A 17,558-nucleotide genomic window follows, 5' to 3' on the forward strand; every position below is an offset into this window, starting at 1 on the left:
TAACCGGACGAAATCTCGGATTTATACCAGGCACCATGACGAACGAGGAGTAGGCCCACCGGCGCCGAATGAAAGAACGAGAGTCTCTTACCGGCGTGACCACGCCCCTTTTTCATTATTGCCATCTCTTCTCACTATTGCCACTCCTCTAATCTGACTGCGTTCCGGGCTACTCCTGCTTGACATGATTCCCTGGTATTACAAAGCAGCGATTTTGGTCGTTCGAATTTGGTCCGGCACGGCCGTTTCTTTCCCTAATCCCGGTGCGCTCAAACAACTTCTGCGTGGTCATGCGTCCCTGTTACGGTGGTCGAATCTTTCAGCTGTTCGAATTTGCAGAATTTTTCGGGCACGATGGCGGCCGCATTCGGACGAGCAAAGCGAGCAAGCAACCAAAATGCAGAGGCCAGCTCCGACATTTTACTGAAACAAACACAAACAAAGAAGAGTTTCCGTGGGGTTTCTACTTGCAGGATATAAATAACGTCTCTTTATTTTCAATAAAGTTACAAAAATCAATAAACGAATGAACATTACTTTCCTAATCACACTACGTTTATCTCTCTCGAGGTGAAGGACGTTTCCTTGCGTTGCTTTCCCAAAACTTCTGTGCTACTTTTCTGGCCGTCTCTGCACGTTCTGATTGTTATCATGGTGCCCTTTGGGGTGGTTTGGGTAGCAGCGCTGTGTGTTGGTTTGGTTTTGTAGGTTTGTTACCAATAGGGATTTTATTCCGTCGTACAAAAAGTGCTTATCAAATTCACAGTTTCTCTCCGGCCGCGCTCGCGCGTTCAATGAAGCTTTGTTTTGTTGGTGTTATGTTCCTTGCTATTGGTTAATCGGAAAGCGAATGGAACCAATGGGAAAAGAAAGCAAACCACGTTCCGGCCCCCTGGCCCGCGATGTCCTCGTTTTTATTTTGCCAACCAAACACATAAAACCACATCTTCACTCCGCCGTCTGGATTTGAAGAAAAACAATGGAACAAAACGAAAACTACCGCAACAAGCCAACCAGCAGAACACCGGCGATGGTTTGCCGAGAACTGAGCTTCGCGGCGAGCACAGCGGACAGTGGATCCTTCGGCGCGGAATGATAGCTCCATGGTGCGCCAATCGAATCCCCTACCCTAAGCTGGCCCCACACGGGAAGTGGTCCACTTTCCTGTCGGCGCCCTGTTTTGATCGATATCGCTCTCTGCTGTTGCGGCCCAACGGTTCCTGCACCAAACCGAAGGAAAGTATGATCGCTTCCTTCGCGAGGAAGGCGCGAATCATCGGGGAATGATCCGTGCAGCTTGCAAAACAAATGATGGGGTTGGAAACGATAGGTAATTAAGTAATGATCATTTCCTCAGGATGCTTTTTGTTCCGTCCCCTCGTCCTTCAGGGGAGTAGGGTGGTTGGGCACTGATGGGCCGAATCTCCAGCGTTTCTATCGTCCAACGTCCAAACCCCTGGGGTCCAATATCACGCTCGATGCAATGTCTCCAAAAATGTTTTCTTTAACTCTAAGAGTGGACTTGTAAGTGTTATCAGGTTTCATTCCGCAGGTCTTTGTGTTTGAGACAGATAAAGAATCAGAGAGGGAGCGGCATTGTGACTAGTTGCACGTTCGGTCTCCTCTTCTTCTAGCTCGTTGGCACATCTGCCCACTGTGGGTCCCTTTACTACGTGCCGTCTAACCGTTTATCGATCTCCAACTTCTCGTCTCCGCTCGACCTCGCCTTCTAGCTCTGCACTCAAAGTGACTGAAGTCTTCCAAGTACTAAAGTACTATGTCGTGTTGGACACAACACCGCTGCCTCCCCGGACTGTCCCGGAGTGCAACGTGCGGTTAAAGTTTTACAGGGGTAGTAGATATACTTATGATCCTTTCAGCTTCTGCCTACTCGGACCAGAAAGCCTACTATGTTTGTACATCGAAAGCACGGGACAAAACACATTATTGCTATTTTTGCGATAAAATTCCAATTCTCACGCCCTCTCCACGGCACTCATCGACATCTTCGTTTCCACTGACTGATATTGCTGTTTAGCCCAGTCACCCAAACAAGATGACCACTTTCGGCCAGTATGATAAAGCGTTCTGAAGAACTTTGCGCATTGCTGAATAAGTACACACCGTTCCCTACTCGGTGCTAGTGGAACAATATTAATTGATGGTGACGATTGGTTGTCATCCGAAAGCGAGTCGATTCATGTTGTTTCATCAAAAACGGACCACTGCCTGGGTGCTGTCGCGGATCACGAATGATCACAGGTCCACACTAATCGAACATCGCCATCGTGGTGGTTGGGACCACTTCGAAGAGCATTTGGAAAAATAGGGTCACATTACCTAAAATGGAAGAAAGAGAGAAGTTATTAGTCGCCCCGTTTGGTAACGCTAGGAAATATTTCATATGGAATCTTTTCATCGTACTATTCGCATCAGTCCGAATCGAAAGAAACCCAATTTTTTGCCACTTTCTGCGCGCACTGAAAATAAAAATAATCGCTACAATCTCCGCCCCAAACGGAGGTTGACGATTATCGGTGCAGTAATTTCTTCTTTTCTGCATCTACTAAAACCGCACCGTACGTGGGGAACAAAAAGGTTTGGACGAACGAACGAATAATAACGGTGCTCCCGGTGTAATAAGCAAACACAAATGTCTATTTTTAATACCCGGCAGACGGGTACACATAGCGCGTTGGCGCCACGACGAGCTTACTTACCCATGAACTTTGGGTGGTAGCCGTAGTGCACGAACGGAACGTAGAAGATCAGCCCGGCCAGTATAAACAGCACCGCGTACAGATACTCGATCTGCGGCTTCTCGATGATCGGTGCCACGACCAGGTAGCCGGAAACAACCATGACCAAAATCGGAATGATAAGCGGAACCTGTGGCACGACGAAAGGAACAAGTGGGAAGTCATTCTCCCGCTGCAACGACCTCCGAGTTTCCGAGAGCTTACTTTGTACGGGCGCGGATAGTTGGGCTTGGTATAGCGCATCACGATCAGGGCCACCATAGCGCCTCCATAGAAGATCCACGCGGTGAAGCTGAAGAAATCGATCAGGGAATCGATCGTTCCGTACAGCACCATTGCGCCGGCAATCAACGACTAACGGGTGAGTGGGGAGAGAGAGAGAGAGGTCATCATTTGCAGCGAATAGGATCAAAAGGAAGCAGCAGCCAGGTACTTACGTGGAAAATCAAGCCTGGTGCCGGCGTAAGACGTCTCACGTGGACGTACGACAAGATGTCCAACAGATGTCCCTCGCGGCTAGCAGCAAAGCACAGGCTGTAACGAAGGAAAGGAAATCGAAACGGGATGTTTATTGGGCGATTCAACCACATCGAACGTTTTGCATACCGGCCAGCGGCAAACAGGGTCCCGTTAGCGCTGCCAAACGTGCTGATGGTGACGCTGAGCGGCATCAGCCACGCCATCACACCCAGGATCCGGTTACCGAACGTGACGGCGACCGCTTCCGATTCGATCATCTCCGTCGGCGACATGGCGGCCAGGTACGAGACGTTGATCAGGGCGTAGCAGAGCGTGACGAGCGGAATACCGATGATGATCGAGCGCGGAAGGTTCCTGGATTGAACGGAAAGGGGGGGAAAGGTTGAAACGGCAACGATCGAGCGCGGTGTACGGTGAGCACGCGGCCGGCCCTTACTTGCTCGGGTTCTGGATCTCCTCCGTCACGTAGTTCAAGTTGTTCCAACCGTCGTACGCCCACAGGCCGGTGTAGAAGGCGGTTGCGATCGCACCGAGCGACGGTGTCGCGCCACTAAATGCATGCTGCAGATGCTGCGTGTTGCCCTGGCACAGCTTGTACGCACCGCCGCAGATGACGATCAGGACCGCGACCAGCTTCGCCGACGTGAAGACGTTCTGCACCGCCATGCCGAGGTTCACGCTATAACAATTAACGAATAAAATGCTCACTGTTTGGTTGGTGTGGGCAGCGGTCCGCGGTGATGGCGTAGACGAAAGGACGGGTCCCGGGGAAGATTTAGAGGAAAATGGTGCGCGCGCAAGCGTTCGAAGGGAGGCGAGAAACATGGAAACAGAAGAACAACGGTCACCCAATTAGTTACTCCGCACTTCTGGAGCTACAACAGCGTTTGCTTTCTGATATTTTTTGTGTTCTTTTTAAGGAACCGAAAATGCAAATGCGAAACACCAAAAGAAAACAAACCAACAAACACTTCGGTCGGTCCGTCGGTCGCTGTGGTGTTGAGAGTTTGTTTTACGTTGGTTGGTGCTTCTTTGCATTTTCGCAGCTTGGAACAAGTTAAAACTAAAACAGTAACGGAATTGTATTACGGTGAGTCAACATGGCGCATGGTGTGCGATGGCGGTGCGATGAAAAAATGGAAACCTAATGAAATGTCCGTCCGAGTGTCGTCGAATGTCGTGGTTTGGTTCAATGTGCATATGATCCGTGCGCGAGTCTCGAAAATGGATGAAGTCGGTGGGTCGGTGAAATGATGATGATGGTGGTGGCGATGGTGGCGATGGTGGTGTTTGTCGCGGGTTTTCGTTTTCATTATTCATTTTCAATAAGCCACAGTTTTCCATGCTTCGCTCTTCCAGGCTGCTGAACTGGGACCACGCTCCTCCGGTGGACGGTGGAGTACCGGCACGTAAATATGCACGTACATTAGAGACACACAAAGAGAGAAAATCGGACGCTTAACAGTGCCTTTGCCTATCTACGGCTATGGGGTAGCTCGGCGCGCTCGAGTTCCTGCCTGACGCCTGACGACGCTGTTCGTCCCGTGGCAGCTTTTTTGTGAAGCTCCGACGACGGGCACCCGTCGCCTTCGAGAGCAGGATCGGTCGTGGTGTCCACGGGTGGCGGAGTCTATAAGAAAAGAACCAATTTAAAGTTCGATCTCTGCCGTGAGCGTAGAGTCCGGGAACAGGTACAGTGTTCTCTGCCGTTTTGCCTCTGCCATTGGCCGCCGACTTCCGGTTCGCTCGATCGGTCGCTCGTTCGCGATTTTCTCTATCACTGTCTCTTGCACTCTCTGTGTCACTTTTATCTGTTAGTTTTGTGTCTCTTTTTTTCTCTCTCTGTGGTGACTAGTGATGCGCGATGCGATCCCAACTGTACCGTGCGGTATGAGATCTCCAGCTTCCTGGACACAGAGGCCATCCCACAGTTCAGGTTTTGCGATGGTCTGGAATTGGAAGTGGAACGTTGCTAGCGACTAAAGAACCAAAGGCGAAAGGAAAGAAAAACCTGAGCCCAACGGGCGCGCGCAGTGTGCGCGGCGCAGCGGAACGAAACTTGCAAAACAACCAGCGAGACAGTGACCAGCGGCGGTGGGCCCCGAGGGTGAAAGGGGGGCCCGAAACATCCTGCCTGCCGCGTGACGACGACGACGACGACGTTTGGGGAACTTAAAAGAGAAACCGAGAACCGTGCAGGCTGCAGGTTAGCGCACCGAAACTTACCGATCGCTAGGATGGCCACCATCTTCACCACGCTCAGCGGCGGGTCGCACTCGAACACGAACGCTTCGACGGCGTACTGCGCGAACGACAAACAGATGATCGCCATCTGGGACGGTTTGAGCACCAGCGTCGACACCCACGAGAAGAGGAAGGCTGGCCACGCTCCGAACGCATCCATAAAGTATGCCCATTCTGCTCCGGATGAAGTATTCATTGTGCCTAACTCAGCATACGCCAATGCACCTGTGTAGAGGCAGTAATAGTACAACGAAGTTAGCTTTCCGTTTTGAAGCAGCAAACTTAAGGGGACAGCACATCGCTACATTTAATTACTCATCATCGGCTACCGGCGACGCAACCGTAAACGCTAATTCGTTCGTTCGTTTCTTCCCCGAAATGTTCACCCAGCGGGGAAATATGCTTTCCGTCGGTTGGCATGTTGTCAAATTGAAATCTCCTGCCACGCTTCGGTTGTTCTAAACGACGCAGCAAGCTGCGAAGGCAAAGGACCAACGACAGTCTCGTTGCTTAAAATCGCATAAATTAAGTAGGCCGTAAACAAGGTGGGCGCCATAAACCAATCACCAAAGCTCTGCAGCATCGGTGGAAGTTTGCTAAGCAGCCGCTCCATATCATTAAAAATAGTTTACATAATTTCACCACATTTGCTCGGTTGTGAATATAATGTTGACAGACCATAGATTCGATAAGGAATTCTATTGGAAAAGCTGCAATAATCTCTCTGTCTCTCTCTCTCTCTCTCTCTCTCAGTTTTTTTTTACACAGAACCCATTTGATAATTGAACATTTCCATCGAAGCATGCCGGAAATCGGACAGTGGAAAGGCACGTCAAGGATAAACTTTTTAATCCCATTACCTACCAGATTGTTGTTGAAGCACGCTGTCTGCGGATTTGGAGGACATATTACGCGCCCATAGTTTGTCCAAAGAATTATCCTCTTCAATCGATAAAATCTCTTCGCCTTAATCCGTCGCTCTTCGATCGGGGGGATTTGGCGAGGAGAAAGTTCGGAACCATCAAGGCTTTTATTGGCGCGTCTGCTTCACTCCACATCGCCCATCCGACTCCGCAGCCCATCCGAGCCGGGCAGCAATGTTTGCGCAGCATGACAAAAACGTCATATGAAAACGCCCCACAGATTCTACGCACTCGTCGAGCCACTCGTCGTCCTTCAGATAACATTGACCCTCCCGAAAGCGAGACCGGGCGTCGTCAGCAACGAAGAACGGTCTTTTGTTTCAGTTTTTTTTGCGGTTCTTTAACTGATGGGTTGCGCTGGAAAGAAAACCTCAAGCGGGGCTACCGAGGCGCATCCTGGGTCCTTTGAAGTGAGTCTTCTTTAAACCTCTCGAAATGATGAACCAAAATTACCATCGCTCTGTGAAGTGATGGATTGTTGAAATGCGATCAATTAATTACTTTATAAACAGCGAGCATCCGGTCGTGACCGTAAGGGTATAGTAAGCCAACCATTTCTTCTACGATTCATAATCGTCGTTCATTCGTTCGCACGATCCTTGGCGTGAACAAAAAATCGCTCGCAATGACGTGTATAAAAATTCTTTCCCTATTAATATCGGCGACCGAGGCAGCGATAGCGAGGCCAAGATAACGACAGAGAGAGAGAGAGAGAGAGAGAGAGAGAGAGAGAGAGAGAGAGAGAGAGAGAGAGAGAGAGAGAGAGAGAGAGAGAGAGACGGGGACTGGCGATATCATTAGGCTAATGTTTGTAAATATTTACCGTAACCGGGAAAGGGAAAATGAAACAGATAACGAACGAAGCGGCAGCGGAGAAGTGCGAACGTCTCGCCAATGGTGGCGACGGCAGCCGTTAATTCGTCGGCGAATGAGAAACTACGAAGTATCACTCCGAAGGCTTCCCAAAGGCGCCCTCCGTCCCGTACCAGCGGAAGGCACTGACACGACACAAGGATAAGGCGAACGATCAATGACGCCCTGCTACTGACCGTGAGGGACCGGATGCTCCGTGCGTCTTGCTGTTTGCATGTTTGCAAAATGTTTTCACACCAGGCGACAGAAGAAGCTGTCGGCCAATCCGCAATTCGCACATACCATGCATCCGCGCGTTCATTAATGAAACGTGCCCACTCGCAAAGTGGTTCTAAATATAAAAGTTTGCTACTCATAACAAACAAGAAAATCCATCAAACCACCGCCTCACAATTCATTCGCGTTTACGGCGTTGACAGCCCAATCTGCGGGCCGGAGTTGATTTGATGGTGGCGCACTAGGCGCCTCCATTAGGCGCCCTAACCAGGCGCCTCCACACAAGAGGCACCAGAAATTATCAATTGAAAGTGGCGAAAAAAACGAAACGAAATGAATGGAATCCTAAGCTGCCACAAGCCAATCAACACATAGAACCGGTACTTGTTGTTTTTAACGCCAATGCCGAAAATTTATGATTTCATCTCATCCCACCAGTCAAACACCGCATCCGGATTGACGATAAATCTACCACCATTGGCCACTGTTGGGTTGTTGTTTAACGCGATTGTTTGCGCGAAAATGCCACTATCTAACCGGTCGTACCGACCCGAACGACACCAAACGGGCCAAGATTTACGATCGCTTCAATTCTCGCGCAACTCACCCGAGTTCTGCGGTACAAAGTGTCCACCGGTGAACCAGTGACCGTATCAGTGTGCTAGATTTGTGTAATGCTCGCTTAATAATTGCCGCCACGCGGTGTGTGCTTCTTGCATTGAGAAGATATTTTTAGTCCACAGCCACATCGCGGCATCGCGGAGGTGACACAGTGAGTGAGCTGAGCAGATCGTGCAACATTCGCCGGTTGTGTCACGCTCACGCGACACCGTGATCCGTGAGTCTCGACACTCAAACACTTTGCGTTGCAGTGCCAGACAAGAATGCGTCGAAAAAAAAAGCCGACCGAGTCAGACGGATGTGCTGTACGTGACGCACGGCACAAACGGCGCCGAACTTTGCCCTTTTTAACGGACCCTCCCAGATTCGGACCTTGTGCGAGCTTTTCAGCAATCGCGACGCCAACGGCTTCCACCGGTGCCTGGTGTGATTCTAATCCCGAGGTGAGAAAAGGACGCCAACACGCGCTGCCGGATTTGTCGAAATACCAATATGTCAAAAATCCTCAACGGAAGCTCCGAAGCGATGACGCACAACGCAAGTGCCGTTGGTGGTGATGGGACAGAAGAAAATCCACGGAAAAACGAAAAGAAAAAGCTGAGTCTCGTCGTAGGGTTTTTGACCCACGAACGCGACTGGGGAACGAAAACGGGAACATAAAATACATCACCCAACGGTGCGGGCCGGTAGTAGACGAAACGATCGCGTAGCGTGTGCGATAACCGTAGAATAGGATTGACAACGTGACTTACCTAACAACGAGAGCAACCCACAGGCCATCCATATGATAAAGCTTACACCAATGGAACCGGTTCGCACCAGTAAACCAGATGGCGACACGAAAATTCCGGACCCTGTAACACCCGGACAACGGATGCGGATGATGGTGATGATAATGGCGTTCGATGATGGTGCCATTATCACGGCGCCGGGGAGGTAGAGGTGGTATTAGCATTAGAAAAGCATTCATCGTCTCAAACCCAGACAGCCCGAAATCCGGAGCCGGAACTCGCGTAGGCTTCGGAGTGGCTCTCGAACGTGGAAGTGGATGTGGACTTACCTATCATGGTACCGACAATTAAAGCAACCCCACTGAAGAGTCCCACCCGTCTCTTGAGGTGAATAAGGTCGTTCTGCGCTGAGCCCGGCCCCTCCAACGCGTCCCGCATCCCCCCGGTCCCTGTGGAAGAGAAAAGATCACAGATTAGTGTGCGTCAACGGTGGAAGCGGAATTTGCATATTCACTTTGCGCCGGGCGGTATTTATGTTTGAATATTATTATTAAAAAAAGGTCTAGTCGTTTCCATCTTGCGCCAAACTACTTTCTTGACTGCATAAACCACACGGTCAATGAAATGGCTTAAATGCCAGCCATGGCCTGCATCACTGCTGCTCTGTTAAGTTCTCAACCAAGGTTTTTGTTCCCTATTCGTTGAGAGGCTCCACAGTACTAATCCGTCGGTTTATCATCGGGATTTCATCGGCTAATTAATCGTGCTGCGGACTCCGGAGTCCAAGCGAAACTTTCCACCATTTCCCATTTCGGTTTTTTCGTTCAAAACTTTGCAGCTTCTGCGCTGTGCTTAACAACAGGCCCTCGTCCTCTCCGCTTCTGAGTGCAAATTCGCTTCCCTGGATCTGGATCACAATCTCATTAGGCCATCTCAAAAACGAAGGTCTAGAATGCTAATCTCATTAACGAGCCACATCTTCCGGGCGGCACTTCCGCTCCAAGGACCCTTTGGAGGACAGCACTCCGGCAGGAGGAGTATAATCTGCGCGCGCTGCAAGTAGTGGCTGGCCTTGAATTGTCGGCGAACTTAGCGGGATCGGATCCCGGGCCTCTTCTCGCACGCTCCCCACTTACCTGATGAGTCGGTCTCTGCCGTTTCGGACGTCCCTCGCCCGAGAGTCCCGTTGAGCTGCGTTGTTCCGTCCCCGCTGTGGGAATTCCAGTCTGTTTTTGATACATCTCTAATTGATCCACTGTGTCCTGCGTGTGTGTTTGTGATGTTGGCAAATAGAAGAAAAAAAACGATAAAAAAGGACATTAGAGTTAGCAAATTACGGAGCAAGCTCTCAAAGACACTCCCCAGGAAGAACGGAAACACGCTGGATGCCGCCATTTGTCAAGCGAAAGACATGGGACGTCCAGTGACGCTGGGGAGAAACAATTAATGTCACGATGAACCTTCGTAAATATAGTTACGACGAGTATTTACAATCTACCCGGCGCCGCGGCTGGGGCCTCCCGACCAGCATCGTCCGGAAAGTGCGGGCGACAAAATTGAAGCTGATTGAAGAGAGATAGTGTTCGAAGACGCTGCTTTAATTGGCGAACCAGCTAGAGCGGCCAATGAACCGGTTACTTCACACCACTGACCGGTGGCTGGACAAGGAAAGGGACATAAAATGATTCACCAAACATGCGAATAAAGTTAGTCACCCCCACCAGTAGGCGTTTAGCTCGGCATACCAACGAACGAATGGGGACATTATTTTGGAATCCGTCGTATCTCGTGGGTTATTTTAAACCCAAAAGCGTGTGCTGTTTGGCCCCATTTTGGGACCGATTCACTGGTTAATCTGATAACTCTTGACCACGTTTCTGCTGTGGCGCATTAAACTCGAGACCTTGGTCCACATCGGGGAGGGGTGTTGTTTGGGTGTTTTTTATGTGGCGGCCACCAAAACAACATCAACGACGGTTCGGCTATTTTCGAGCGGATTCTCTTCGTTCCTGTTTTGGGTCGATTGTTTTATTAAGTGAATTCATGAAATTCCTCAGACACAGGCTGACTGTAATAATGAACGATGGAGGCGCAGAGTAGCCCACAGCATTCCACACACGAGGGAACCCATTCCAGTCCCTGGCGCCCACGGTGAACTATGGAAGCGTCACCGGAGGCGGCTCAGGGGCCACTGTCCTACTTTTCACCAAAGATAGAAACCGCACGCGGAGGATCGCGCAACGACACATTACGTGACGCCGTGCACGACGACCACAGGCGTGCGTCGTTATATCATCGTCCGCGTTCGGTCGGTCAGCAAGCAAGAAAGCGATGGTAGAAGCACCGAGCTATCGATTCCGAAGTCCTACGCCCTCGGGCCGGCGTACCATGCACTTAAAATCATAAATCTCCGCCGTCCACCGGTCCCGTTCTCTCAACAGCCGATTCACCCGACATCCGGAAGCGAAATCTCGGTTCCTTTCCGTAGCCGTTCGCTTTTCACGCGCCCGTCTAATGGTCCGGTCCATCAATCATCGCTCGGTGGCCATTCGCTCGCTCGTCGCAATTGGCGATTGTTGTTGGCTCCCGGGATGGGGCCGAATCAAAGCGCCGATCCGACTACGACCACCTGCGGCACACGGCAAAGAGCGGATCAACGATCAACATCGATCGTTTCGCGCGCACCCGATTGGTGCAGTTGTTGCTGCTATTTTAAACCCATCGTACTCCGGGGTGTCTCTTACGGGGCGCTGCGCTCAGCGCACGGATAACAGGGAACCGCGAGAACGCGCGTTCCGTGGAGAACCCGAGGACCCCGCCCGGCCCCGGTTGCGATGACGTGGGCGACGCACCTGTAAACCCGTCATGGGAAGGCACTCCCGTCGCCGTCGGTGCGTTCTGCCGTCCTTTGGCATCTTGATCCGTCGCTGCCGCAGAGAAGAGCTGAGAGATTGAAGTGCGCATGGCATGAGCGGTCGGGGCGATGGTGGGTCCGATCGCAGCCGAGAGCCGGTCCGTGGCCCGAACAAGACGGTTCACCACAAACTCCGAGCTTCCTTTCTTTGGCTCTCGCCACGGAGTTACTGGCACTCGGTACCGCAATGAGACCACAGACCAAACACAAAACAAGCACACACACGGAGGACAGTCCTTCGACAGGACACGGCACAATCACAGACACACAGCCTCCTGTCCAGGCGCACCTTCGTGGGCGGTTTCGGGGCAGCGAACTTCAATCCGATGCTAAATAGGGCACCAACGAAACTGAGCGATGCGGAGGACTCCGAAGTCCGTGCACGGTTTGTCGATCGTTTTCTTGTCCCGATCTGGTTCCGATCTTGCCCGGGCCGGTTGCGGTTCTCAACTGAAAAGATTTTCCCGCACCGATTTCGGTTTTTATACCAATGCCGAGCGATCGGCACGAGATCCGCGACGTACACTTCTCGAAAGTCGCACTCGGCTCTCTCGGCGGTTCTCGGCGATCGAGCACACGATCAACGACCAGAGGGGAGAGAGAGAGAGAAAGTGTGACCGAAGTTCCGAAAATATGAACCACGCGACTTGGCGGCCATCAACTGGCCACCACCACTACTAAACACCTGGCCAGCTATGATGTTCACAGCGCGCTCCGTCACACGCATCGCCCTGCCGTGTCTTCAGAGTGTCGCGACTGCGATCGTGATTTCGTGAATCAAAAATAGCGCGCAGCCGTTTATCGGATCCGATTCCATCCGATGCCGACGGTGGCGCTTATCGTGACACACCGCCACCGGGAGCTCTCTCTCTCTCTCTCTAAGATCGAGAGGTTGCGTGATCTGTTCGGGACCGATTATGTTGCCGGCATGGCTGGCATTCGACCTATCACCTCCTGTGCCTTCTACCCCAAGGAACCCACGGGTTGCATCTTACTGTATCGTGCTGTTTGTATTAGTTTTCGCGGCGTGCCACGACGTAGCAGGAGTCACGTTGCTGGATCTAGTCGGCCAGTTTGAAGGGTGCGGTGGTTCAGTGAGCTTTCGTGAATCAAAAGAACCAGAAAGGCACACGGAACCGCACACAAGATTTACCAGATGGCAAACGTTTTCTCTCTCCCTTTCTGGTTCGCTATATTTCGTAGTGTATATTTCGTTCATTAACTTCAAGCTGTTAATTACAAAACCACTCGTTCCGAGGATTGGGTGCGTTGGTCCCGGTCGGGTCGGTTGGGCGCATGGTAAATATTTTCAATATTTGCCAGCAACCTGACACCACAGATTGTTGACATCATGGTGATGGTTAATATTATCATGTGATGAGAAGGCACTTCGTTTCTTTTTCGTTCGCCATATGCATTCGCGTGCAGTGCGCACCATGTTACGTGCCGTGCTCGTGTGCGAAGCCTGTCAATACCGATACCCACCAGAGTGTGTTAACGTTGCTCTTCGATCGAACAATAATCGATCCGTGGGCTTAATTAAAAATAATTATACGCCAAAGGATCACGAATCTCAATGAGTCTGTCAGAATAATTGTTTTGAGTCCAAAATCGATAGTTGAAACGGGATGATTTAAATAAAACCTACCAGCAATCGAAAGTGAAAATCACAAAATGAGTTTGTTTTTCTGCGGCTTTCCTAGGGATTGTAGGGTGCTCCTGTTCCGTTAAGTGTTTCATTTGCCCTGCAGTTGTATTCTTTCGGCATGGAAGGAAGAAAACAGAGGGAAGAGTCTTGCTCTCATGCTCATGAAAGTAAGTAAGGATTGGGAACAGTTTCTATTATCCCAGTAAAATGATCAATTAAAACGAAAAATATAAATTTAATAGTATCCCAAAATCTATCAAGAAAATCCCCCCGAAAAGGTATAAAAGATTGAAAAATACCGAACCTTACGTATTAGTCGATCTGATAGCTACATAACCGTACACTCAAACTTTCCGTTCAATTGAGTCGCTCTAAAGTGAGTGCAATTCAAGAAGTAAATTCAATTCCGAAATTGACACGTCAGCGTTAATAGTGAAGCCGTACATAATCAGTAACCAAAGCCATCACCTATCCGATCGAATGTGACACCCTGTCAAAAGCACTCAAAACCATATGTCTCAATCCCATCATCATCAGCAGAGCACATTGTTTGTTTGACCGTAACAAATTACAGTTTTAAATTGATTCTAAAAGCTCCTGTCCGGTTCGATAATTGCTTCGGGTCCGTCTCCGTGCTGCGTTTTAAGGATCACCGCACCACCCACGGTCCCTTTGGAATTCGTTGGCGGTGTGTTGGACCAACCTTGTGACATTTTCACGCTTGTGTAAATTTTTCCATCATCACACACCGCATTTTTTCCACTTTCTCTTGAGCCAATCGAGCGTCCAATGTCGGGTGACGCTCGACTCACCGGTTCGGTACAGGGCTGACCTTTCTAAAGCCGACCGGAAACGAACCATTGGCCCAACGGTTCTAACGGTCACAACATTCTATTTCCAATCCATTCCGATTCTGATGAATCATTCACAGTACCATCAGAATTTTAATCATTTACACCATTGAAAGGTCACGGATGCTACCCTGCTGGTCCCTAGTCCTTCTCCTTCACCGTGACCTACACAGGCGAGATTGGTGCATCCCCCGCGTTCCCACGCGTAACTCGAGCACGATCGAATGAATCAACAGAACCCGACCGTCATCCGTGTGTTCCGATGGGTGTGATAAAGCATTTGCGTGATCGGCGTGAACCACAACTCCACAGAGCGATTGTGATGTCGTGTTCCGTCGGAGTAAAGCAACTCCTGCGGCAACACACCGGTGCCTTCCTCCCCGCTTTCGGGTGGTTTCGTCCGCTCGTGCGTATCTTCTATTTTTGGAATCTCGTGACCCACGGGCACCCTCAATGATGCGATGCGGCGTAAGGCGAAACTTTGGCGGCAACCGTGGCCACAAACTTTTCTGCATCTGCTCAGCTCAACCGAATGGTGGTCAACGAAAACAAAACCCTTAAAAGAAACGGAACAGTGCACACGTACAGTGACAATAATATGGGGAAGGATAGAAACTCCTCGAACACACTCGAACGCGGCCTGCCTGAGGTCGGTGCTCGAAGTAGCAGAGCGCATCGTGAAGAAAAGTGTCCCCGTCGCAATGAATTCGGGACCGTTTGGTCAAGCGAACCCGAGACGGTGCTGCCGGGAAGAGTGTCTCGTTATTTTTCTGGCCATCCACTGCTGCTGTGGCGAATGATGATCATCAACAACAACGCTAATCAACGCAACCGATTGTCGCGCTACAAAACTCATGTTGTTGCCGCTGCCGCTGCGCTGTGTGATGTCTCAAGGTGATTCTATACCCAACAGCAAGGCGCATTCCTTGTGCGCTGGGGGCTATTGTGGAGCACTGTGGCAGAGTTCCCGGCTTGTTTGTTTTACTTTTGCACCACCGTAACCACGTCAGGTGTATGTGTCAGGTTTCTGCCAGAAATAATTATAAAATTAATCCATCACCGGTCCTCACTGGCGGCGGCGATATAAAGCCGGGGCCAGCAAAAAGCAAAAAACAAAAATTGTAGCATTTTCTTCCCGACCATTTTCACCTGCTTGTTAATTGCCAGTTTCACGGCCCCACTCGCGCCGAGGAGCCCTCTGCCAACAGATTACCAATTGCGCTACCATATTTGGGCGATGGAAGGACTATTTTTGGGCCCCACCAAACCGTGGGGACCACGTTAGTCACACTCTGGTCACTGGTGGTTAGTAGTAATTAAAAACGACGAGCTGATGATTGCAGGGACTGTTCTTTTCATTCAACGAACTCGGTTTTGTTTGGCCCTCCTATTCAATGATCACGTGCCACCCCGAAAGGGGCCCTGAAAACCGATAGCCTGAACGGTTTTACTGCTGATTACGAACGTTTTTTGACTGCTTTTGGCGTGGCGGATTGATTTTATGCGCCGAGCACAAATTACGTCTCATAATCCCTGCGAGACAGGCGGCGTAACGGCTTCCCGAACACAAACACCCCCGGCCCGGTGGATTGGTGGACTGATTTACGGTCGCTGCCACACAGATCCCCGTTTTACGACCTCCAATAATAAAAGGGAACTGAGCGAAAGCGGTTGAGCAAATAACCGTGGGTTGGTAAACATCCAGGACGACGACGTGCCGCACTGTAACTGTGTCTGTTATAAGTAACTAGCGATCCAGGGGAGTTGATCATTCGCAATCCTTTAAGAGCCATGGCCAAAGGTCCACGTAATTGAGCCCAGGTTGGAGCGAGAATCCGGTGCGATCGACTCATGCATAAAACATTAGCTTCTCGAATGCTCCGACTCGACGGCCGACACCACACTCGCGGTCAGCCACGGTCACGTAAAAAGGACACCACGCGCAAACGCCCTTGGTGGCGTCGTGTCCTTCCCTTTACCAGGTCAGTTTCCATTTCCGTCACGGGCGAGCGAGAGAAAAGGGCAACTGGGCAGCAGAACAGAGAACCGGGTTCAGTGTCCTTGAGCCGTTTGCTACGCGGAATCCGCGGAACGACGCATGTTCTGGGCGCCATCGCTACACTTCCACGCACCACGTGGACCCGAGAAACCGGCCAAGAGCGACAAGGACCGCCAACCGACGGTGCGAGTGAGCGGGAAAACAGCAAAATAAAACTCACGGTTGTTTGTTGTACGGCGGCTCACCGACTGGTGGGGTGGGATAGGAGCGTTATCTCTCACCGGAAGACTTCGGGCCGTCTGGTCGCCACGGCACGACGGCACCGCGCAAACGCGGACCGAGTGAGAAAATTCGGCGAGCAACAGCAGCACAACAACGCCAGCTCACCTTCACTCGCGCGTTCTCATCTCTCGCGACGTGCGGCTCACATTCTGATATCATCTCATCGCACCGCCCAATGGAGGCGCCATTAGCGAGGCGGAAGGAACACCGTTTGGCCCCCGCGTTTTTGTACGCAATGTAATTGGATTTCACACCCGGACAGCACGGTGTTGCAGGAGTAAAATGGGCCTTTACAGCATTTGTGATGAATTTATAAACGGTTTTTTTTCTCCTTTTGCAACCAACCGACAGATGGTGCAGTTCTCTTTTTCTAGATTGATTCCTGCTGAAAACACCGTCCATTAACAGAAAGTTCAATATTTGATTTTGATGGGATCAAAGGCATATAAGGCGGAGCGTAGTGGAAGTAAAATTCATATACGTAAAATTTGGATGGCACACGTCAACGATGGACACGTAATTGGGAAACGCAAGCCATGTCAACATCCACTTTGCTACTCACTTCGTATTTGATTCATCGTCCGCCGAGGTCCGAATTGCTAATTAGATTTGATCGTTTAGAAGAGCTACCGTTCGACAGCAATTTACCAAACGGCTGTGCCTCGGTCAGTGTGAAGCGCAGTGGACGAAAATTGAATTAGGCTACGACATTTTCTGCGACTAACTATGTTCACAGTATTTCCACACGCTTGTTCCAAACTTTTATTACGCCACATTATAGGACAGCAAGAATGCTCAACAATGGCCATGCTTTGATTTCGATGAACAACGAATGCTGTCATTGAATAGCATCTTCTAGGAAATGCCCGGCCCTATCTTTGGTTGGAGAACAAACATACTAGGCATTCCCCACATTAAACCACAAACTTTTCAAATCAAAATAACATTGTTTACATACTTTTGGGGATCTCAATCTCTGGCAAATCTGCATCATCTGCGTTTGATGGTGTAGACGGA

General features: G+C 50.4%; 1 protein-coding gene across 1 annotated transcript; it reads right to left on the reverse strand.

Moving 5' to 3' along the window:
• Nucleotides 1–466: 466 nt before the first annotated feature.
• Nucleotides 467–11,811, reverse strand: LOC131212916 (b(0,+)-type amino acid transporter 1). The gene is made up of 11 exons (XM_058207003.1): nt 11,700–11,811; nt 9,984–10,109; nt 9,177–9,296; nt 8,869–8,970; nt 5,466–5,708; nt 3,676–3,946; nt 3,366–3,593; nt 3,197–3,293; nt 2,964–3,113; nt 2,721–2,889; nt 467–2,340 (listed from the first exon to the last, which is right to left on the reverse strand). The coding sequence occupies exons 1-11, from the start codon at nt 11,809–11,811 to the stop codon at nt 2,270–2,272; spliced, it is 1,689 nt and encodes a 562-aa protein (XP_058062986.1). The 3' UTR covers nt 467–2,269.
• Nucleotides 11,812–17,558: the final 5,747 nt, after the last annotated feature.

The sequence above is a fragment of the Anopheles bellator genome, chromosome 2, assembly GCF_943735745.2.
Source record: "Anopheles bellator chromosome 2, idAnoBellAS_SP24_06.2, whole genome shotgun sequence".
In the NCBI taxonomy this organism is placed as follows: domain Eukaryota; kingdom Metazoa; phylum Arthropoda; class Insecta; order Diptera; family Culicidae; genus Anopheles; species Anopheles bellator.